The following is a 24,466-nucleotide window of genomic DNA, read 5'->3' on the forward strand; positions in this document are numbered from 1 at the left end:
GTAATTGGTGCCTTAAAAAAAAAAGACCAATCCTGCTGTTGGGAACCCAGATTCTGTCGCTGGAATAAGTGAAATGCAGCAGGCCAGAAGTGGATGGTTTCTCATGAGGGGATAAACCCCTTTATGAGGCAAACTTGTGATGAAGATGCTTACTGGAAGCCAGGCAGTTGCACAGCATGGGGAAAGGGGAGAGGCGCGAATGACCAGGCCCACCAGGGTCCTTGGCCTGCTCCCTCCCTCCACCCACTCATCCGGCTGGCTGTTGTGCCAAGTGGCCAATGGGGATGACAGAGGGTGGCTGGAGTATTGTGGAGGGCCCTTGGGAAGCGAATAAGTGCTCTCACTGGAGAGGCCCTTGAGGAGGATGGCTAGGAGAGAGAGAGAGAGAGAGCATATCACCAGAGCATTTGGGGCTGCCCTGTTCTTCCCAGGAGATGCTCTGGAAGAAGAGAAGAGAGACCTGTAAGCAGCAGAGGAAGCTGGTTTTGGAGAACAGAGCCTTTATTGGTGGGGGGATGGTAGACCTCTGGGGGCCCCTCCCAGGCTTCACAACCTCCTCATGCTACCCAGTCATTGCTATGAGTGGACCTTGTTTCTATTATGCTCTTAAGAGATATTGTGCTTTTTCTGCTGACATCCTGCCATGTTCCATCTACTCAGGTGAGCACAACATCGCTGCATCAGAGCAGAGGGGATGATTCGCCTGAACAGCCATTTGTAAACAATTTGAAATTGGTCCTTAAAAATAAAAAAAATCAATTACGCTAAAGAGCTTATTTATTCAAGTGATTACTTTCAGGATTGTGATAGCACCTATTCATTTAAATTTTGCAGTGCAAATGTTTTAATTTTAAAAAATCCGTCCAAAAAGTGTTTTAGTGCTCATCAAAAGCTGGATTAAAAATAAAACAAAATGATAAAATGCTGCTGACCAGGAAGGTAATAGTCAAGGTGTGCTGAGTGGAGGTAGGTTCAAAAGCAACGCTTTTTGGAAAAGGCAGAAAAGGAGTGCAAAGGAGATCTAAATTTACAAAAATAGAAACCGCTCCTCCATTCCCCAACACCATTCGCCAAAAAAGACCTGCTTTCTTCATGGTCTGAAAAAAAGATGGAAGAAGATGGAAAAAGACAGGAGGAGGATTCTGTGGCAGGGTCATGTAGCCCTTCCAGGGTCCCTGAGACATTCTCCCCCTGGGAAAATGGAGGATGATTTTCTGCCACATTTCTGAGGGATATAAATTTCTCCAAAATTTTCAGGAGGGGATTGCCACTCCCTGTCCTCTGGTAGTGTGGCTGGCTAGTGGGAAGCTTTGGAAAGAGTCTCTTGAGGCTTCTTGCTGGCCATGCTCTGGGATGTCATTTGGGGACATAGCTCTCAAGGCATTCTGGGAAGTGCGGTTGGCCGAAAACAAAGGAATGAGCCTTGTGCAGCTGTGAGTGGTACAGGACTCCCCCTTTTTAGTCTCATAACCAACCCCCACCTACAAAAGCACAGGCTACCTTATAAGGGTAAGCAAGGTGATTTGCAAACTCCTTCGATGAAAATACTGGGGGGGGGGGGAAATTCCCTCCCCCCGATCTTTCAAGAGGGCTTTATTTCATTCTCCACCTGCAACACCTGGTTGGAAAAGGAATTTTTGGCACAGCTCTACTAAAAAGTGTGGCGGCTCCACCTTGCATGCCTGTTGTTGAAGGACCCTGGAAATTCTGGGTTTGCTGCCCCACGCGGTCCCCACTAAGGAGGCCATGCTCATCTGTCTCCAAACATCCCAAATGCCTTCTGGGTGCTTCTCCCATGGGGGGGGGAGGTGTTTTCAGGATCAGGTAACATCCCCACCAACACCTATCCACCCATCTCCCCTCTGCCCCCCACCCCATTGAGCTTCTGGATATAGTAGGGGAAGGGGGTGATGGTTGCTCTGAGCTGAATTGTTCCTTGCAAGGACTGCGTCGGGCAGAGGTGGGGATTCCAGATGAATTAATGCACAATTGCAAGGGGATGATTTCAGCACCAAAATTGCACCCCTCCTGCTGTACCCAGTGCAAATTCCTGTGTATCTTCACACCACCTGCCTCTTTCCTGTGTCCCCCCCCCCCCAATCCCACACTTTCAAGGCAGGAGAAACCAGGCCAACCTAATTACTGCCACAGTTGCCATAGCAACCGGAAGACTTTGTCAGCGGTTTTTTTTTTTTTTTAAAGGAACATCATCTGTGCCATCAGAGGCAGAAAGGCCCAAGCATGGCTGAGGGAGATAGGTGGAGGGGGGGGGAGACATTCATGAGGGCTCTTTTTTTTTGCATGTATTGCAAAGTGTGGTGGGAGGGGGGGAGGAGTACTGGTAACCAGCCCTTTCCCACGGCTCTGTGGATCCCAAAATAAGAGTGAGGCCTGGAGGAGGAGGAGGAGGAGGAGGAAGAGAATGACCACCATCCTTGTTCATCCACCCCAGAATCAGTGGCCCTTCTGAAAGGGGCACCCATATGCCTTCCACACAGGAGGTCTTGGGTTCAATCTCTGACTCCCTCAGGGAGCGAAAAGGGGCCTTTCTGAAACCCTCAGGCAATACTGATGTCCCAAACGGTCTGACTTGGTCTATGGCAGTTGGTGATGTTCCTCTTTAAAGCGGTGCTTTGCTCAACCAGGATTGGCATCACCAGCAGGTCTGGGTGCTAAGTTCCATCTCTGGCATCTCCAGCCAGGAAAGGCCCCCGAGGCTCAAATTCCAGAAAGCTGCTGCCATTCAGTGCAGGCAATACTGTGTTGGGTGGATCAACTATCTGAATCAGAGTAAGAAGGTGGCTCCTGACACTCCTATCAAAGTCACCCTTTAATGGCAACCATGATGATTAAGAAAAGAGTTATAAGGCGGGGGTGGAGCCTGGGGCAGGTCTCTGGAAACGACCACTCTAGGAAGCCCTGGAGAGTTGCTGCCGGTCAGTGCAAATGATACAGAGCTAGATTGACCAAGATGTTGACTTGGCAAAAGGCAGCTTTCTGTGTTTGTAAGATGCTCCTGTGAGACGTCCAAACCAAAATGTGCTCTTTGAAAGTGGGCGCCACAAATCTCTACGTATAGTTTATTATCACTTGGCAGCAGAGTAGGAAAGCTGTGGTTCCTGCGTTGCAGGAGGGGTTGGACGACATAACCCTTTGGGTCCTTTCCAACTCTACAATTTTATGATTCTATGAAAGATGGGATCCCAGGAGCCAAGCACATCTGTTCTTAGAGGAGGGAGAGTGCCAGCATCAGGGACAAAGGAAAGTCATCCGTTGGCCAGGGGCTGAAGAGCTGGCCTTATGAGACCACGGGACTGAAGCCGTGGGCAAGCTCCTCTCAGATTAGATAGGACTAAAATCTGCCTACCTCGCAGGGACGTTATGTGGACAAGCATGCTGCAAGTTTTAAAATGGCTTAATACAATGGCTCTCAACAGCAGCTGAGAAAAGAGGTGTTGTGGCTTTGAAATTGCTTCCACCTACAAAGGCCTGAATGGTCAAGGTCCAGAGCAACTTACGAAGTCCGTCTCTGTTTGTGTCTGGCTGCCTTGCCCCAACGTTCTCCTTTGCTGATGGCAAGTGGAGATAAGGAAAGAAGGCAGACAACCAGAAGTAAAGGGATCAAGGCATGTGTGTAAAATTAGGAATAGGAGATACTTCAACACTGGCATGGAGGTCCTCTTCCTTCCTGGACCAGCCTGCCTTGCTGAAGGGGAGGGCAAGTGTTTGAGTCTCACACAACTCTTCATCTGGAGACACCAGACTCCTGATGAAGAAGCCTGTGGATGTCAGACATGGTTGTCAATAACTGGAAACCAGCAATCTCCTTTATCCACCAGAGGCTTCTGGGTGATCCACTCCCCGCCTGCCCTTTGCATGTGTGTGGTTTTCTCGTTTGGGCTTTTTATTTCCAACCTTTTAAGGCGTTCTAATATTTTAATGTGATTTCATTACCTTTTATGATATTGCGTTTGTGGCCTGACTGCTAATGGCATTTTTATGTTGCTCTACGGTGCTTTGCCTCAATCAGTGCAAGGTGTGTGTGAGGAGAGGGGGTGCTTCCATCAATACACCTGGGGTCTGACCCCAAGCTACGTCCAAAGAGCTGAGCCCTCCTTGTCTCTTCCTCCTCTCCCCCCACCGCTGCCCATCAGGTCTCCTCTAGCAAGAAAAGCAAGGAGCTGAAGCAGGGGGTGGAGGGAGTTCAGCACAATTCGGCAGGAACAGAAACAAGCCTCACCCAGGGGCTGACTTCAGGCTTTCCTGCCAAGCAAGCAGCATGTGTTAGGATACAGGATTTTGTTTTGTTAAATGCACCCAGGGTTTGGGCTTCGGCCCCAAACCCTCAGCCGGGTTCTGAGCATAGACTAATAGAATTGCAGAGTTGGAAGAGACCACACGGGTCATCTAGTCCAACCCCTGCAATGCAGGAATCTTTTGGTGATGTGGGGCTCAAACCCACAACCCTGAGATGAAGAGTCTCATGCCAGTTGCAGGAAGTTTTGAGGGGAGCCTAAACAGAAGCAGATCTTCCAGCAGGAGCAGACAGACAAGGCAGGCTGAAGGGAAGGAAAGGGACAACATGATAGTTGTGATTCCTGCATTGCAGGGGGTTGGACTAGATGACCCTTGGAGTCCCTTCCAACTCTACAGTTCTATGATTCAATGATGTTGGGCCTTACCAGAGTCTTGCTCATTTCCAGGTGCAGCCTGGTGTGTGTGGGTGTGCATCCAACAGCTAGGCTATTAGTAAGTGGGGACTTGAGATGCAAAATGTGGGATATGTAAGAGTGGCCTGATTATTTTTACAGGCATTTAAAAATAAATTGCTGCTTCTAAGACTGAGGTTTCCATAGGGGGAGAGGGACTTCTCAGCATAAAATTACTCCATCAAGCTCCTTTGATGATTGTGAGAGGCACAATTTTTAGCTGAAAAATGGCATTATGGGAAGGGGTTAAGAAATCTCCCCCCCCATTACTTTCTTCCTTCAAATTGCAGCCCCAGTGGCTGCATTTTTAAAAATCAAAATCTATCCCTAAAAGGAACCGCAGGACACCATGAACATGGTGTTCCACCTCGAGAACTGCAGGGCTGGAAGGAAATACAGGCAACACCAAACAGACCATGTTGGGAAGTTTCCAGGCTTGCTTTCTTGAAAAGCAAAGGCAGCACAGGGAAAGGGAGAGGAAAGGAAGCGGGGCTTGTTCTGACTTGCAGACCCTTCCTCCCTTGTCCATCTGCTTATGCAGACATGCAGAATTGGGTTTTGGCGCTGGAATGCTGGAGCCAGTCTCCTCGAGTGCTTGCTTCTATGCTCTCGAATCAGCTGTCCAACATGCCTAGCTCCGATTTCTCAAAGACAGATGTGCTATAACCAGGGAAGCGCATTTGCTCATTCCGCACCAATATAGACCACTTTTGAAGATGCTCTGATTTTTAAGAGCAGAGAAGTCTAGCGCCAAAACCAACCCCTACTCCCCACTTCTCCCATTTTGCTTAACCATTCAGGGATGGTGAAATGGGAGGCGGCAGGCTGGCTAACATTCTTTTTTTTTGGGGGGGGGATTCAAGGTTTGACAAAACTTACTGCTGGTAACCAGAATCCCTTGTAACAGCTGCCATTCAATATCTATCCCCCCCCCCTTGAAGGCTCAGAGAATGATGATGTATTGTTGTTCTTGACGAGGCCTTCTGAAGAAAGAATGATGGTGACAGTGGGGGCACCACCCCTCTCAAAAAGATGCTGGGATCATCAGGCTCTATTGTTTTGGGGCGGGGGGGGGGATGTTGACCACCAGCTGACAACCGATGAACTCAGGCAGTATTGGAGAATCTCAGAGGCTGCAAACGTCTCTCCTTGGTTAGGTGGTCCCATCCCCCAGGCAAAATGTGAGCTAAAACTTCTCTCTGGGGGGACTTTGGCTTGGCACCCTAGAGGACACACTGCCCCGACCACCCCTGAGGCCCACTCCCAGGTTGCCCTCCTGTAGCTGGGCTCCTCCTCTGCCCATTGCCTCCGCCCAGTTAGACCCTCCTTGGCTTGACCTCTCCCTCCCTGCTTCTGAGGCCCTCCTCCCTCCCACTGACCTGGGTGATGCTGTCCCGCATAGTGGGAGAGCGGCCACGCCGCGTTGTGGTGGTAGCCATGGTGGTGGTGGTTTCCATGATGGTGGTGGACATGTCTGCCAGCAAGGTGGTGGCTGTGGTCTCTGTGGTCATGACGGAGGGCACCTCGCCCACCAGCCGCAGGTTCCCCTCCACCTTCACATTGGGGTCGCTCTCAGCTGCCAAGGAGAGGACCTTGAGCCCGTTGTAGTACAGCCCCGAAATCTGGCCCTGGAAGGGGCGGCCTTGGTCCCGGCCTCCAATCTTGATGGCGGCCTGGCTGTTAAATATCGTCAGCTGGCGACCTGGCGGGGGAGAGGGAGGGGGGCAGGGAGCCACGGGGGGAGGAGGGGGCAGGCGGAAAGAAAAGGTGGACAATATATGAACTGGGGGTTCGGCGGTTGGGTGGTGGGGCTCAGCAGCACACAGTACACAAGAGCTGTCAAACCAGGCTGGCTGGAACTTCAGGAAGGGCAGCCCAAGCACTTCTCCCTTCACCCTCTGAGGAGGCCTGCGTTTTCCTCTTCTGGTCTTTCAATGGTTCTCTGCACCACCTTGAGGCCTTCTGCTCCCACCACTGACCCTGCGGAGCAGCTCTGTCCTTATGTGTCCCTCATCTGCTCATTTATCCATCTGTCTGTTCATCTATCCATCTATCTCTGCCCACCCACCTTGCTCTTCCAAGCCTTCTTGTGTTTGATTCGTCTATACCCCTGGGAACCATCCGTCTTCACCTTCTATGTTGGTGGGAGGGTGCCTTTGTGGCTTGTGCTGCCCTGCCTCCCTCCCTGCCCAAGACAGACACTTCTTGGCTGGGCAGGCGAAGGAAGGGGGGGGTCAGGCAGGTGCAGGAGCACCAAAGGCTGGAATTTGCCCACCCACTCACTGCCACTGGGGCTCCCCTGACTGACCCACAAAGTCTGACTCAATCAAATGTAATCGAGCCACTCTACATTCCCCTCTAATCTATTTTCTTCGTCTTTATAGCAGTCGGATAGCAGCGTGTGTGGAATAAGAGACAGATAGGAGAGAGACCTTTCTTATCTCATCTGTCTTTCTTGACTCTTATTCCCTCTTTACCCATCTGCCTCTCCATCCATCCATCATGGAAACGGGTTCATTTTCTAGCTTCTTGCCCTGGCCATCCTTCAGCTCTGTGCTTTGTGTTGCCCCTCCCTGAACCTTCTGTGGGATGTACTCAGATCCCTCCCCTGCCCACCCCTCATAAGCTTTCCAACCAGCTTCCCTGCACCCTGGCTTGCACTTCAGGCCCCCTAAGCAGGACAAAGAGTGAGCGAGAACGGAGGGGGCCCAGTCAGCCGCTGGAACCCCGGTGGAGATTGGGGAAGTGAGGCTGTCAAGCAGAAGGACTTATGGGTGCGCAGGAGGGCAAGTGTGGGCACCTTGGCATCACCCTCTTTCCTTACCCTTCCTGGATGGGGCGAATCCTTCAACCTCACTGGGCCTGGGTCATAAGAAACACCTATTCTATGCTCCAATCCTTATTTGAGGGGTGGGCATGGCTGCCTCCTGTAAATCAGCCCACTGGCCTCACAGGCAGCTTCAGGCAGTCTTGCTTCAGCCGATCTCCCCTCAGGCCCCTGGGGGTCTTCTACTTGCTTTGGTGGAGCAGCCTTGGGAGAAGGCAGCAGGTTTGAAGCACAGGCAAGACCCTGTGCTTTACCCGCTTTAAAGGAAGTGGGCCCAGAGGGGAAGGACCCTGCATGGCACCTAACAGATAGAGGTGGGTGGGGTGGGGTGGGGTGGGGTGCAAGCAGAAGAATAGCCACTGACAGGCTTTTGGGGGAGAGCCTGCAATGGGTGGCATCAGTGTTGGGAACAGGGGAAGCAGGAAAAAAATGCCCTCTGGAGCAATTTGCACCGGGGGGGGCACACATTGTCAAGTGGGGCAGGATGTGCATGAATGGAATCTGAAGGTGGGGGCCAGCTTGAAGGGGGCCAGAAGGTGAGTGAGATCCAGGCAGGAGTTAGGGAAAGCTGTGGCAGAAGAGGGACCACGTTAGGTGGAATTGATGAAAGGGTCCCAATGGCTCAATGTGTGTGGGAAATACAAGGGGAAAATGGGTGCATGTTCAGTTAAGCCAGTAGAATTGCAGTGAGCCATTTTGTTTAAGGGCCAAAATAGATGCATATGTATACAGCACGATCACAGTGTGTGTGTGTTTGTGTGTGTGTTGGTGGGGGAGGTGCTTTATGTTTTTTGGGATGGTGCATATATGGAAAATGTGTGTACTCGAAACCACCCCCTTGGAAATGCCCCCCCCCCATGTGAGCAATCTTACCTTCTGGAACTGGTGCGCCAAGCGGGCCCTCCAAGCAAGGTGGCGAACTTGAAAGCTCTTTCCGCACTAGGAAAACCAGGTGCAAAAAAAAGAGCTTTTAAGCTCTCTGCCTTGCGTTTAGTTAATTTGTGCAATTTCAACCAGCCATCTTTCAACTGTGCAAGATGAGTTGATTGTGAACAAGATGTGATCCTGCTGTATAGGCATCTTATTATGTAAATGAATAGCAGCCATGTGGGGGTGTGGGGGTTTGGCCCTTCCCTCCCATTTCCCCCACTGAAAATGACTCCCTTCAAAGCAGCAGGGGGTGGGAGTGGAGGAAGAAACAAGGTGTCTAGGGGCTGATACAGAGGTTTCCACCCAGTCTGTGGCATCAGTGGCATTCTGCTCCTGGGTACCAGTAATGGGGAGGTCTCGAACTCCTTCCTAGTTGGGCACCGGAGGAAAGAGGAGCCACCCAGCAAGGGTCTTCTCATGTATTGAGAAGGACTCAACAGCAGGGTGGGCAGGACCTCAGGAATGTGGTCCATGGGACTCAAGTGATGCCCTTGGCTTGCTTGGATGGAGAGATCTGTGCTGATCTCCTTATGGCTGGAATATAGCCTAATGCCTAAAGGTAGGTCACACCCACCCACTTTTTGCTTCTGGCTGCACCCACCACTGTCAGGTTGCCCACGGAAGGTCCCTTCCCTCTGCTCTAGGGAATCTCACTACTTTTCACTACTGCCCAGCTGAGATGGTGGTGGGTCTCTTCAGGCGAATCAGGGGAAAGGGGCAGTCAGGTTTGGATGTGTGGGAGGCCCCCTGACAAGAAAGAAGAGCATTTGAAGAGGGAAACACATGCACCTGAATGAGCTAGTGCAGAGGGACTTCGGAAAAGCAGCCTGCCAAGGGCTGAGAATACAGAGCAGCTCCCGCTCCCCCTCCCCGTGCCCACCCCCGCCACCCGCTCATTAGCTGATGCCCCTGCCAGCTGCAGAGCTTCAAACTCCAGCCTGGCTGGGAGAGTCCCTCCCCCCTCGCTCACTCTTCGTTCAAACGGTTTTCATGGGGGTTTTTTGTGTGCAGGGGGGAAAAAAGATGGGGAAATGTTAAAGGGACCGTCTGTTGCAACCTAAAAAAGCATCTCCAGATGGAGCCGACTGAACTTTCCTAATCTGTTATGGAAAAAAATAATAATTATAAAAAAACCAAAAACCCCAAACAAAACCCTGACTTTAAAATAAACAGCTCTTGCTTTTTGTTTCCCCTGGAGAAGTTTGCAAGTGGATATTTTTAACCCTCTGAGTCTCGTTTTGCCCCCTTCGTTTTAGAAACAAGATTATTGTCAGTATTATTGTTATTTTTAATGTTTGGTTTTTGTTCAGGGTTAGAATCAGGCTCAAAATAAATGGATTCCTGACAATGTTCTCCACCCTATGTACCCCCACCCACCTGCTTATTGGTTTAGTGCCTTTATTAGTTTTGGTTCTTAGGAACCACTCCCCCCATTTAATGCTATTTCCTGTTTATTCCCCACCTGGCTTTTCTTTTTTCTTGTGTGAAAATGTGCCTGCATGTCTGCCCAGAGGCACCTGCAGCGCCCTGGTGTGCCTCTTGCGCTGGGCCTGCCCAAACTCCCTGGCCCAGAGGCATTGTTGCTATAAGGACATAAATGCTTGTGAGCAAAAGCCAGAAGAGCATCAAGCCTGTTTTGCTGAAATCCTGCAGCTCAACAGCAAACAAAAGAGGTAGGGTGTGTGTGTGTGAGAGAGAAAGAGAGACAGAGACAGAGACAGTGGTGGGGGGAGGAAACAGGACTAGCGCCAAATGAAACATCTGTGGAAGCCAAGACGGCTTAGCAACCTCCAGGGAGACATAATTCAGAAGTAAATCCGCCTGAGTAGCCGATATTCCCTGCGTGTACTTCCCTCCCTCCGCCATCATTGCTGAAGCCTGCTAGAGCAGGCAGAACCGCTCATCTCCAGACCCAGGATTCTTCCTGCTCCATGGCCAGTCCTGCAAGGTTGGGCAGTGAGCCACGAGGAAGCCGAATCTAGAGGCAGTGGGGTGCAGGCAAGGTTTTAAGCCCTCCATATTTCAAGAGGAGGTGCTGAGGGCTAGGGAGGAACTGCATGAGAAAGGAAGGAAGGAAAAGAAAAAGGTGGGGAAAGAGATGAGGGCTTAGAGTGTGTTTTCAAAGTCCAGGGTGCAGCCCGGAGTGTGTGCCTCTGGCTATGTACAGAGTGCCCAGCTCTGGGTCCCTACTTCTGGCACCTGCACCAGGGAGAAAGGGTGCCTTCACAGGCTCTGCCTTTTCCTTGACTCTGCTCTCATTTTCCAGAAGTGTAAAAGCTGCCAGGAAACACTTCGAAGCAGAGGAGGCTGGCATGGCTCAGCTGCAGACCTTGCATTCCCTAGCCCTGAAAAGCAGAAGGGAGGGAGGGAGGGAGGGAGGGAGTGGGAGCTCGCTTGGGCCTCTTGGCCCCTGCCCAGGACCGGCTTCTCTCAGCACCAGCAAGCTGGCTGGGCAGGCGCCAACAGGCCAGGCTTGCAATCTGGCTTGGGTGCCCATGAAAAACAGCCCCTGCCCATCAAGAGACACAGTGGGCTGTAAACGGAAATAATTAAGGGAGTAAATAATAACGCAAGTTCAAATGAGGCTCTGGGCTGTTATCTTAAGCCAAGCCGGGTGGCAGGTTTTCCCGTTTATTTATTTTGGAGAGGCAAATTTACAACCCAGTAGTTTTGTGGTTTTTTTTGGATGGGTGGAAATTGAAAACATTTTTTTCCTGGTGGATTTTGTTTGTTTGTCTAGTATCAAAAGTGAGCTTATATTTTATTTTATTTTAAGTAGAAATGTGTCAGGCACATCTCAGGACGCCCCCCCCCTCCAGTCAGTGCCGGGCTAAAGGGAAATTTGCAAGTCTAATGATGCCACTCCTGGCGGCATTCAGAGGCTGCCCCCCCCCCAAATATTGCCAAGAAGGAACTGCTGGAATCAAAATTTTGCGGCAACTAAAGAGCAGTCCCCTCCTCTGCCATTTCATGCTAAAAACCTGAAATGACAACCAACCTTAGCAGACAATCCCAATAGAGATTGGGCAGTGCAGACGAGTGTGTGTGTGTGAAACGGATGTACCTGTCCAAATGTTCCCTTTCCTTGAAGGGTGCCAAGGAAATAAATAATTTTCCCCCACCCGGTCTTTTCCACATCCTGCTTTAAGAGCTGCTTCCCAAAGTGAAGCAGGACTGACTCCAGGGGCTGGCCCTGTGGGGCTACTCAACAACTACTTTCCAAATTCTGAACCCCAACAAGACACTCAAAGCCATCCTGAGCTCTCGCTCAAAATGAGAGGGTATGGCTTTGGGTTTTCAGGGTTCTCCAGTCACAGGAACTATACATATCACCTCAAAGTAAAACAAACAAACTGCAGAACTCAACTTTTTGAATTATTTTTTATCCCTTCTAGTTAGAATGCCTTTAAGATTTGGGGGTGGGGAATAATAAACTAATGACATATCAGCTCATCAGGACCAAAACTGATTTTGGGGATTAGTGGGGACTCTTTCGCTCCTCATTCCAGAGGGTGTGTGCATCAATGCCACAATGCAAAGGGGTGTGTGTGTGTTTCTGGAGGTGGTCTACTGCAAATTCAGCTCAGCCAGACAAAATCCAGCCACTGCAGTTGCACAAAAGCAGCTTGGTACCTCACCCAAACTCTCCCTCCAAGGAAGAAAATGCTCTCTTCCCCACCCACTGGGGTTGGAAGGGGTGTCCAGAGAAATGCCTTGGGAGTCCTTTTGACCCGCCCCCAACCCAATTCAAAAACCCCATCCCCAAAGTTCTCTTTGAAGTGGTGTGTGAGAAATAACACATAGCAGTTCAAGTGGCTGAAATGTGGAGGGCAACTGCACTCTGGAGCTCGCTTGCGGCTGTGCCATCATAGATATTCTGAATGGGGGTTGACAAGTAAGGTAAAGCTCAAATGGAGGGAAGAAAGGGGCTTTAGGGCTGGAAAGCAAAGCCTGCGGACTCCCTTCTTGGGGCTGCAAGGTGGACTTTCCTGCTCCCATCAGAAGAGCTGTGTATATAGCCTAAGAACTCGGTACCCACAAAGGAGGGTCCAAAGCTCTGTACTTCACTCTAGTTCCTAAAAGATGCAGGACACACCTGAGCCTGGCTTGTGAGAGTATGTGTTCAGGTATGTGTGTGAAAGATGAAAGAGAAGAGAAGGAAGAGAGAAATAGTGTGTGCATGAAAGTATTGTGTATTTTGAAGACACTCCACTGTTACTCACATGGATTTATCCCAATGTCGCATCCCCAGTGCTCTTCATCAAGCCAGTCCTTCAAACTTGCCCTGTACTCAAAGGCTTAAAGTGGGATGGTCTCACACCCACCTTTACAACCCCCCCCTGCTAACCCTCTGAGTTTCTCCTGCTTTTTTCTTCTTTTAAAAAAACCTCATTAAACATCCCTTTAACTTCCTTTGTTTGTTTGTTTTTGGTGATTTTGTGGCTGTTTGTTTAAACCATCACGTTATAGACATTAAAAGATACATTTAGATGCTTAATCCCCCTTTAGAAATGCAACGCCAGCGAAGACGGTTATTAAGACATTTGGAATTTATCGGTTAAAAAAACTGTTTAGCACTTGGTTTGAGTTAAAAGCATGTTAGTGTTATTAGCTGGTTAATAAATTAAGATTTAAAGCGACCTCGTCCTTTCCTTTCTTTATGGTCTTGTTGCTGCTACGCTTCTTCCTTCCCCACGGAGTTTAAAGTGTTAAAGGTGCAGCTCTCGGTTTGGCAGGGGTCACTCCTTGCCCAACAAACTTCCCGGGACCTTCACAAGCAGAGGCCATGGCAAAGCTGGTGAGAAGAATCAGCCCTGAAACTGGCATGGGTGGGTGTGGGAGGTCCTGATCCCAGCTGGGGAGCAGATCAAATACACTGACCCCAAAAAGTGGGGATGGGTAGACAGATGTGGCATCCACCAGGGGCTTTCAAGCAGGGCTGGCAACAGCTGTGCCAGGGCTAGCAAGCAACATGCCAAGAGGCCTGAAGAGACAGCAGATGCTGTGGCCCTCCAGATGCTGCCGGACTACAAATCCCACCACCCCTTTAGGGGAAGAGCCACAGTTCAGCGGCAGAACACCCACCCTGCATGCAGAAGGCACCAGGTTCAGTCCCCGTTGGCAGCATCCCCGGGCAGGGATCCTGCAGCTGCCAGTCAGTGTAGACAACACTGAACTAGATGGACCAATGATCTGACTCAGTATAAGGCAGCTGTCTATGTACCTGGTCCTAATTAACCCTTCCCTGTAAGGCGTCTGCTCCTCCTCATCTGCACATGCTTACTGGCTTTGCACATTTTAAGGCCACAGGACTTCTCATGCTCCCTTTCAAGGCAGAAAAGACAGCCCTAGAAACTGCTAGGCACCGGAGAGGCTGCTGCAGAGCACCCAAAAGGATCCTGGGAACTCTCTCCCAGTCCCTTGCAAGCACAACCATGTGAATATAGGGAAAGTTGGCAGGAAGCCCAGAAGAGTTTTTGGTCTTAACTCGGGGTGAATGCTTTGCATCTCAAGCCCAGGAGAGGACTCTCCATTTCCTGTTCTCCAAAGTCAGATCCTTGGTCCATGAAGTGGTGCCCCCTGATGTTGGACTACAATTCCCATCATCCCCTGCCATCATGGTCAGTGGTCAGGTATGAGGGGGGTTAAGAGTGCATTGACACTGGTCACTGCTGGTCTACCCTGACTGGTAACAGATTCCAGACAGGAGTATTTCTCTACACGACCTAGGGATTGAATCTGAGGCCTTCTGCAGGCATAGCTGGTGCTCTACTGCTGAGTTACGGTCCTGAAGATGGGGAGGGAGGAGACACAGGGACACCAAAACCTTGGGGCTTAAAGGCAGAACAAGGCATGACAAGAGGTAGGGCTGCTTGCTGTTGCCCCACCATTTCTCTCTCTCCCCACCCCATTCCCCTGGGACAATGCAGTGACAACACCCTGCCCTGCATCCTCCAGACTCCTCTGGCAACAACATCAGGTGAGGCAATGATGTCACAGCACAATGATGTCACAGCCTGGACAGTCATACTCAATGGGGTGAGGAAGAGAGGGGCGCCAACGTTGACATCTCATTGAATGTCTCCACTTCCACCTCAAGCCAGGCCCTTTCGCTGGGAGGGTTCAGCCCTTGAACATGCAATGGGAACGAAGACGGTGTCCCTGAGCATGTGGAGAGTGCCATTCAGAAGCACCACTCCTGGCACATTCAAGGGGATTCAAGGGAAAGTGTCCCAAAGCAGGCTATGCCTTCTCAAAGGCCTTCTAAGGACAGTTATGCCTCACCCCTCACCTTATTCCCTTCCACCTTTAGAAGATCCACCCTCACCACTCACCACAGCTCTCTGACCTTGACACATCAGAAGAGCATGGCTGTAATTGGGTCAGGCCAAACCGGCCCGCTCCTTCTAGCACTTTGTTCTTCTTAGATGGCCCAAAGGGAAGTCTTTAAGCAAGGAGGGCACCAGCAGCACTCTTCTGCCTGACTGGCACACACAACATGCCCCGCCTCCAACAGGGGAGGTAGAATATCATCACATCATGCCCCCCCCTTCTCACTATCCTTCATGTCTTCATTCATTTTGCACAGCTCCCCACCCTCCCTAGTGCTGGAGTATCACCAAGACGATGCATAAGAACTGTGGCACTTCCCTTGGTGCGAGGCACCACCCAGAAATATATGCAAGAGCTACGTGCAGCTAGAGACTATCTACTGCCCATGGAGTCTCTTTCCAGATGTGGCAATGTGCAGCAGGAAGCCTGTGCCTTGAAATGAGGTGTGTGTTTGGGGAGAGGGACCGAGGGGTCCCACCCTGTGCAACGAGCCCCAATTCCTTCTGAGAAATCCTACCCCACCCCCATCTTTAGTCACCAGCCTTGAGCCATGGCCCTGCATGAAATATTCTGCTAGGGTGGGGGGGCAGGAAGAGGAAGGGAGGAAGGAGAGTGAAGGACGGGTCAAGGGGCTGAGAGGGGAGAGGACTGCACCTTTAAACCTTTATTTTGCTTGCTTGTTAATTAACCGGAATTAATTATTGTTAATTACCTTTGTCGAGTAGCCACTCATCTACTACTCGACCGAGCCGATACGGAATTCTCTGTCTAGCAATCGCCAGCCGCTCATTATCACTGTTCCCTTCAAAGAGTTTAGAGAGAGATTTGCAGATGGTTAAAAGAAAAAGAAGGAAAAAAAGAGTAGAGAGAGAGACATAACACGCCATCTGGAAGGTCAAAGGTCAGAGGTTAGCATGTTTAGAGAGGTCAGACTAAGCTCAGGCAAACAGCAGGTTAAGCGCTGGCTCGAAATTAGCTGTTAGTTTTCCATTAGTTAGTTTGCTTTTTTTGTTTTTGTTTTGAGGGGAAGCGGGGGTCAGTGGGGGTTTGGTTGGAGGTTTAGCGGTTTTAGCCAGCAACGGAGAAAGCTCTAGTTACACGGTTTAGTCAGGTTTAAGTGTTAGGATGAGTAGATGGAGGTTAGAAGGATTTATGCTGCACCAGGGAGGGAGAAAAGCCTCCCTGGGTGCATTATTTTTGTTTATTAAATTCACTTTATTAGCAGACTTTAATCCCTAGTCACAAAATGGGAAGGGAGGGGTAGAAAGCATCACACAGTCAAACTCTCTTTAAAAAGTCCCTTTCCCAAACTCTCAGCCATTGTTCCCCCACACCCAGCTTATTTCTTCAGCTGTCACCCCCCACCCTGCAATTCCCTTCAAACCACTCCCTCCTCCTCCCCCTCCCCACGGACCCAGCAACCCACAAATCTGCCCTGCATTTGTATCTGGACAAAGGCAAAGAAGTTCAGCCATCTGCATCGCGGAGGAATTTGAGTCGGGACCAGCCCTCTTTTTACCTTTTCTTTCACAGGACACTGATCAATAAACAATGAAGCCATATTGGATCCCACGATGTCACCTAGAAGTTGTGACATACCGGTGGGACTCTGCTGAGGAGGCACTTGGGCCTGGTCCTCAGAGCCTTCCCTCTGCTTCGGAAAATCCATCGCTATATTTTTAGCAACACAAGGTTGGAATCACACACAATGCGCCATTGAAATGCAAGTGGGGAACCTCCCTCGGCAGGGCAATATGGACACCCCCTTTTCAAATGCCTGCCCCCCCCATTTGCAGTCTTCCCATCATGAAACGACACTGGTCAATCTTCCACTTTGGGCCAAAAGGTGCCTGGCAGGTTTAAGCCAATCAAAGATTTAGGGCTGGAGACAGGGATGTCCCTAATACCTGTTGCTGGGAATTGCAGGTGGGGAGAGTTCTGCTGCTCTGTCACTCAGGTCCTTTTGCTTAAAGGGGCTTCTCTTTGGGGCACCTGGTTGGCCATTCTGAGAACATGATTCTGAGCTAGTTGGGCCCCCTTTGGCCTGATCCAGCAGGCTTTTCTGAAGTTCTTCTGCAATCTCCAGCCCCAGAGGCAGTCTAGCTTCCTAGCTACTTAGGGTTGTTTGGCCACTGTGAAAACAGGGTGATGGGCTAAATAGACCCCCTTTGGCCCAGTCCAGCCGCAGGGCTCTTACATGTCACCATTGCTAAACCAAAGGGGATTTGGGAACTAGAGTGTCCAACAGAATACTTGAGAACATCACAAAAATATAATTGCCTGGGGATCTTTGAAGCAATCTTGCCGTGGAGTTTGGCAAATGCCCCACAACCGGAACTCCATGACGCTTTGCAGGAAGCCAAGGAAGTTGAATGAGCTTCAGAAGTGTCGCGAGATGCCTCCCAGTGGTCCTTCAGTCCCAAAGAAAACACATTTGAGAAGGACACAAACAGTTCTGTGAAAGAGGACATGAAGCCCCAACTTGAATGGCAGAGGCAAGGCTCTCAGCCTTACCTACCTGCCGGGGTGGGAGCCTTTGAACTACCCTGTGTATGAGGAAAGGTATGCTAAAGGAGATGACAGCTTCTGCAAGAACTGGATGCTTGGCATGTGCTCTGGGGCCTGGCAACTGTTAAGTCAGCCAACAGGATTCATTTCCCAAAGAAGAAAACTGGAGACAATCTGGCTGAGGAAGTCCAAGAAACAAGGGTGGATCCAGGGCCCAGTCCTCACTCAAGCCAGGGTGCAGGAAACTCTTCTCCAGCATCTGGAACCCTGGATGCAATCATAATGCAGGGAACGCCTGAGCATGCACAGAGCGCCTTTCGCTCAGCAGCACTGTGATAAACACAGCTGGTCTCCAGATGTCAGGGGCCACAGATGCCCAGGGAGTGAGGCTGGCTCCTTTCATTAAACCGAGTGTTATCAACCCAGCCTTGTCACTGTGCACAGATGCAGAGGAAAGTGGCTGTTGCAAGGAGGCAGGTGGCATCTCTCAGCGCCAGGTGGGAAATTGATCAACCATCAATTAGTATGGCAAAGGTAGTGGGGTCAAGGCAGCCATGTAGAGGCAGGCGACAGTCAGTGGGAACGGGGAGCAGGGCAACTCTTGCAGAGGATCATCTGGCGGGTGCTGGCTCTGCACCTTCTTGGCCTTGGTAAAAGGGGCCAGCAAGACTGCTTCTCCTCCGTCTCTCAGTTTTCCAGATGGCAGAAAGTGCTCCCCACTGAGGCTACAACAGACTGCGCCCTTTGGGTGGGCCCACGAGGATGTCCAGAGGAAAGGACGAGATGTACAAGCTCCGGGACTGGGAGGGATCCTTTTGTTTCACTTCAGGGATTCGGCCAAAATGTTGAAGCGTAACAGTAGGAGAATGGAGGAACTGTTCAAGCAAGTAGTTTTAAGAAGTGTTTTTTTTTAAAGGGAAACAGCATTTTGAAAAGAAAAAGGGGAGGGGAAAAGATCCACCCCCCAAAACTGTGCCCTCCATTTGGGGAGCTTGACTCAAGCCCCCCCCCCCCAAACAAAAACTGACACGCTCAGTTCACCACCTGCAAACAGGATGTCCCACCCTCAAGTTCTTTAGGGGGACTCCTGCTGTCGTGAAATGTGGCAAGGTGAGAGCTCCCCCCACCATTTAGTACCAGTGGCTGGGAATTTGACCCTGTTCCTCATCTTCATTTTGTAATCCAAAGTGTATATTAACACACTTTGCAGGGGGTTGGAGTAGATGACCCTTGGGGTCCCTTCCAACTCCACAATTCTATGACGTAAAACCACTGAAGAATCTAAATTATAACTGAAGGGTGTTAGTAAACAAACAAAACTCCTTGGAACCGTTTCAGAATGGGCGATTTTTAAGCCTCTGTAAATGCAAGGCTGGTTTTCCAAGGAGTGGGTGGATTTGCAATTGCTGGGTGTGTGTGTGGGGGTGCTGCTCCACTGGGGCAGCGGCCCCTCCCCATTTTTGCTCCTCACTCCATTCTGCAATTCAGCCCCTAATTAGAGGCGGTCAGGGACTTTTCATGCTCTCATTAGCTTCTGTATTAACGAGGCGATTAACATCTTTTAATTAAAAATACGCCATCCTCAGAAAGTGACCTGAGTCTCTAATCAGGATCCGGCTTGGGAAGGATTCCTGCTGCACAACTCTCACTCTGTGAGCCGGACTGTGTGCTAAACACACGCCAAAGCCCCCCTGCTACCTCCCACTGTATACCCATGGGAAGAGCAGAAGAGGGAAAAGCAACAACAAAAAATCTGCACACATCACATTTGTTTCAGCAATAGGCTCTATTGTAAGGAAGGGTGGTGGCGGTGGTGAAAACGAAGCTGCAGACCAGGCAACAAAGACCCTTCAGTGCATTGTGGGTTATTTAAATGCTTGGCATGGCGTAATTCTGCACGTTTGCTAGATGGAAGGTAAATGACCAGGCGCCAGCTTGCAACGCAAGGGGCCAGAAGCTAGCCAGTCTTGTGTCCCCCCACCCCCCTGTATCCCAGCAAAAGCTTTGAACAGGGGCAGATTGCTTCAGCAGCTGGATCTTAGGATGTCAGGAGCAGGAGCTCCACCTCTGTCAAGGTGCTGGGTCTTGAGGAGGGGCCTGAGGAAATGGTGAGTTGCAGCACTGGGCATGAAGCAGGGGAGGGGAATGGAGGAACTAGACAATAACACACCCACACCCACACCCCGGACACTTGGGTGTTTTAAGGAAAGAAGGCACATTGAGACTAAGCACTGCAGCTGGTTTGAAATGGATTCAATTGGCAGGGCCAGACCCTGTGTGATGGCAGTGCTCTAACCTGGGGGTGGGGGAAGGCAGATCTAAAAGCCAGTGGTGGTGCAGGCGATAAGAGTGTCAGACAAGGACCTGGGAGGGAGCAGGGTTCAAATCCCAACTTGGCCACAAAGCTCAGTGGGTGACCTTGAGCTCACCACTCATTTTCAGCTTAACCTACTTCACAGGGTTGTTGTGGTGAATAAGGAAGGGGAGAACCATGTATGCCACACCTTGAGCTCCTTGGGAGAAAAAGGTGGGATAGAAATAAAATGAAATAAACAAATAAATCTCTGGCTGATGTGCAGTAGAGACACAAGGGCTCCTGACTGTTTTAACAGAAAAAGCCTCTGCTCTCCTGCCACCCACCCCAATTATGCTGCTGAAATGAAAATTTGGAGTGGGGAATGATGGCATCCAGGAGCAGATTTTTGTGAAAAGGGACTGTAAGCTCCGTTCTGATGCTGGAAATAAATTCTTAGGATGAAGACCTGCCCAGTTTCTGAATTTAAAGTCATTGGCTCCCCCTACCCTGGGTTACTAGATTGCACCAGGCTCCTGCTGGTAGATCTCTTGGTTCTATTTAAAAAGCAAATCAGATCCCAGAAGACTGGCGTCTGCTTTCCTCTGCTCTAACGCCAGATGTGTGAAGACTGGTTGTAGTTACTCAAAAGGTAAATGCACTCTGCAGGTACTCAGAGGCTGACATAAAAATCAGCATTCAGGATCGAGCCCCGTGGGTCACGCTTCTACAGCTGTCAAGTGGGGCTGAATTTCACAGAAACGTTAAACCGCAGATCAGAAATTCAGATTTCTAACTACCGTGCAGTATCTTCTGCATGAAAAGGGAGCTCAGAATCGCTTGATTTTGGAGCGTCTGAGTGCCACAGGATTTTCCTCCCAACGCTTTTAAGCGAATTACCTTGGTGGTATTTTGTCAAGAGGGATTATTAGCTTCGTTTAAAAAGAGTCTCAAAATACCACCTGGATTTTGATAACAGTAATATTTATTTTAATTGGTTAATTAACCAATCAATCGTTTAAGGGCAAGGCAGTTAATCGACTGAGAGCCTTAAAAGCCATCCCCGGCCTTGGATGAGCTGTCTGTCATTAGGAGAGCGCAGGCGAGGTGGGTTTCTTTTATGCACAAGGAAGGAAGGAAGGAAAAAGCCAAATGGCTGAAGAGGAGGAAAACTCTGGTGGCAGAGGAGAGAGGCAGCCAGGAGGAACAGGCAAAGAAAAAGGAGATACCGTTACCTCTTCCAGCAAATTTGGGGTAATTAAATAAAGAAAGCAAATGGCACACATATGTGCCCTCGCCCTGGGGACATCTGGAATGTGGCTAGTGGGTTCTGCCCTCCACTTAATTCTACCTGTTTGGTTATGAACTCATGGGCCTCAGTTTCTATCATCTGTAAAATGGGGACAATATTAGAGAACAGCAGCTTTTTATATATATTTATATGTATCTGAGTTCCTTTTGAGGGGAAAGCTGGAATGAATGTAGTTTTTCCCTTGCCCTCTCCACACTGTCTCCACCTTTTGGAGGTTACCCTGGAGTTTTCAAAGGTCCTAAAAAACCTGGGGAGCCTCTGTGAGTGGAGGAGGGCCCATCATTCCAGATAGCTGTCCCTTAACTCATGGGTTCAAGCTCCCTTGCTCCCCTTTCCTGGATCAAGAAGCACCTGCAGAAGGCTAGGTGTACTCTTCCTAATGAAGATGAGGCCAACTCCCAGGTGGATGGGTGTATTTTGTTTTTAGGACATTCTCACCAGAGACAGAAGGTTGAAACCTGATTCATGAAGAGTCCAAGCTACCCTGCTTAATCTTTTGAAATCAAGATTAATTTAAATAATGGTTTATATATTACATACACACACCTGGATCAAAATGGACAGAAAGAAAACCTGCAGCTTTTAAATGAATTTTCCCACCTGATCCTTTGCTTATTTTCCAAGAAAAGGAGCTATCGGACACATGGAAATGGCCACTGAATACAGTATGTTGTTTACAGCAAAATAGGGCCTCCATGCCAGATTTAGTATTTTTTTTTCTCTCCCTCAGAAGGCTGAACCTCATTCACTGGTTTGATTATTACTTGGTTTTTCCACAAAACCACAAAAAGATTCCCCTAAGGAAACCTCAGAGATTGATCCTGATTATGTCCCTGAGTGGGGATTCTGCAACTCAACTGCTGGTTATTAAAGCCTGGGCTTCCTTTTCCAGTTTCTGCATCCCAAGACAGGGGCCCCAGATCCTCCCTCCTCCTTTTGCATCCTACATGCAACCAGAAATTCAAAGGTTTGGGGCCCTCTCTTTTTAGATAATCCAAAGGACCCCGCAGCAAACACTCTGTACATAAAGCGCTATTAATTTTTAAAAACAGGTACATTATCTTCAGCTGAGGTTCTTTACCGTTTTTAAAAACAGGGTGCCTTTTTCAACACTCTTCATTCCAAAGACATCAAGAAAGTAGAATGGTAAAGCATTTGGGACATGGGAAAAAAGTGTCAAAAGGAGAGAGAGCTGGACTTCTATATTTAACTGGGGGAGGGAGAGTTATACAGCCCACCCACTCCAGAGCCCATGGATGCCTAGCAGCTGCCACTCCTGCTTTTTTTCCAGACAATGGCGGCAAAAGAGACCTGTGCCCACTGCTTGGCACCCTCCAAGGTAACACAAGGTATGCCTGTGGAGAGCAAGTCCTGAGGAGAGAGAGTACAGGGCTTCTCCCCATTTGCAGCACCCCTTCCTGCCTCTGAAGGCAGGGGGTGGGACCCTTCTTCCTCCATAAAGGGCTTCCAAGGATGGGGTTTGGGTTGTCTCTCTGGCTGTGTCAGAGTGAGCAGCAGAGAGAGCTGTCAGGCTCCTTGGCAGTCTAAAACTGTTGCGTTGTGTTTCTTAATGGCCTAGAGAGCCAGGTTGTCAGTCAGCGTGTCCATTGGCACAGGCGAATGGTGTGCTTCTCGGGAGGACTGGCATCTCTCACTTGGGTCTCACCAATTCTGCAGACTAACCAAAGTGGCCCATGGAGGCTGCAATCCTCTGGCAGAACAAAGAATTCCATCAGGTTCAAAGTTCTGCAAGTTTCACCACCTCCCTTACTACTTCTGAGGGCGGACTTGCATGATGCCTTCTCATGCCCGCAGGTTCGGATTCCTTAACGACGATATAAATGTCCTTTCCTCTTCACAAAAACGCAGGATAGCCACTTTGAAATGCAGCCTTGCAAAATCTACATGACAGTGCAAGAGGGCAGCTCCCAGGTTTTCACAGGGGAACAGCAAAAACAGTCCAGTGGCATTGCATGGCCTCCAGGCTGAGTTAGCACCGGGTGAAAGGTGACCTCCATGCCGGAGAGTGTGGCCCTGAGCACCCAAGGGTGGAAAGCCAAAGCAGCTTCATAAGGGGTATTGCAGGAAATGGCCAGATAGAAAGGAGGCCCCTAAAAAGCAGTGAGGGATGATGATCTGCAAAAAGCCCAACTGCAGCTTGTCTCAGGGTGCCTGTGGAGCCCGAGAAAGGCATGGGTGCCAGCGACATCTGAGCTGCAGAGCTCCCTGCAATGGGTGCCAAAGCACAGGTGTGGGGGCAGTGCAAAGACCCACAAAGTGTGTGCCTTGCTGCTTTCTCAAGACCTGCAACAGCTTCATGGCTACTTGTGCAGAGGGCAGAGGATCCACAGCACAGTGGGGAGGAAGGGCCGGGGTTCAGTCAGTGGTTGAAGATCTGTTTTCCATGCAAAATATCCTGGGTTCAGTCCCCAGCAGCATCTCCAGGTGTGGTTGGGAAAGCTTTCCCACCTGAAACCCCCGAGATTCTGCTGCCAGTCAGTGCTAGATGGATCCTTGGCCTGACTCAGTAGAACGTAGCTTCTACCTCCGTAAGGCTGGTGTGCGGCCCCTGGTGTGCAGTTTGGTGCGTGCCTGAGCGGCAGCTCCTGGCTAGCAGAGGCTGCACTCCACTCTCTGTAGCAGCGCTGGGCATCAAAGAGACTGCACAATCAGGCCAGGGGGATGGCAGGCTGGGGAGAGGCACTTTGTCGAGGGGGGGGGCAATGGAGAGGAGCTGGATCAAAGTGGCTGGCAAATCCCAGGCGGGCAGGAGCTCTCCCTGCCTTGCCTGCCTGCGGCACTAATGACCTTGATTACCGGTAGGTTTCGCCCTCCCCTCACTCCCCCCGCCCCGCTGTTCTATGGTTCCTGCTGGCTCCTGGCGGGAAGGGAGAAGCCTCCGCACTTGTGTGTGATTCAGCCACCAAACGATGGGAGGAAATGGATCCTGAACGAAGGCCCTTCCAGGCTGGTTGCACTGCCAGGCACAAATGCAGCCATGAAAACCCCAGCTCCCCCTGGTCTCCCAGGCACCCCACCCCACACTTTGAGACACCCCCACCCTGGCTCAATGGAGGTCGGAACCCGCCTGCATCTCTGCTCACGCTCCAAGATCCAGTCTGCTCATGCTGCCCCTCACAGCCTCGGAGGCAGAGCACTGGGCTGCTGTGGCTGTGACAGGCAAGAAAGGAGGTTCATCATGGGAAGGTGGGTGCCTGCTGGGGCTTCCCTCTCTGCCCCTCGTGCTCTCCACAGCTCTCCCTTCTAGTCTTCACCCTGTTGCTGCCCCCCACTCCGTTATTGACTCCCCCCTCCCTGCTCCGGTGTCCTCTTTCATTTCCTGGCATCTACATTGTGTGCAAAGGACCCGGACCTTTTCTGCAATGGCCAACCTTTTCAAAGAATAAAGGAGATTAGAATGAGATACGCTCAAAGCACTTCTCTCTTGCTGAAAAGGGCTGTAAAAATTATTTGATAGCAGAAAAATGCCAGCGGCTAACAGAATGTCAAGGACCCAGGGGGGGGGGGCGGATGGAAGGGTTTTTTTTTTTTTT

General features: G+C 50.3%; 1 protein-coding gene across 36 annotated transcripts in view; it reads right to left on the minus strand.

Moving 5' to 3' along the window:
- Window positions 1–24,466, minus strand: part of NRXN2 (neurexin 2) — a 285,739-nt gene that overhangs the window by 22,188 nt on the left and 239,085 nt on the right. For 25 of the 36 annotated variants that reach the window (XM_033136171.1, XM_033136168.1, XM_033136167.1 and 22 more), the window contains 2 exons: window positions 15,512–15,601; window positions 6,089–6,411 (listed from right to left, as the gene is read on the minus strand). In XM_033136171.1, coding sequence (XP_032992062.1) covers window positions 6,089–6,411; window positions 15,512–15,601 — 413 coding nt within the window. The remainder of the gene's footprint in view (window positions 1–6,088; window positions 6,412–15,511; window positions 15,602–24,466) is intronic. The other 11 variants (XM_033136170.1, XM_033136165.1, XM_033136164.1 and 8 more) reach the window with 1 other exon arrangement.

The sequence above is a fragment of the Lacerta agilis genome, chromosome 17 (assembly GCF_009819535.1).
Source record: "Lacerta agilis isolate rLacAgi1 chromosome 17, rLacAgi1.pri, whole genome shotgun sequence".
Taxonomy (NCBI): Eukaryota; Metazoa; Chordata; class Lepidosauria; order Squamata; family Lacertidae; genus Lacerta; species Lacerta agilis.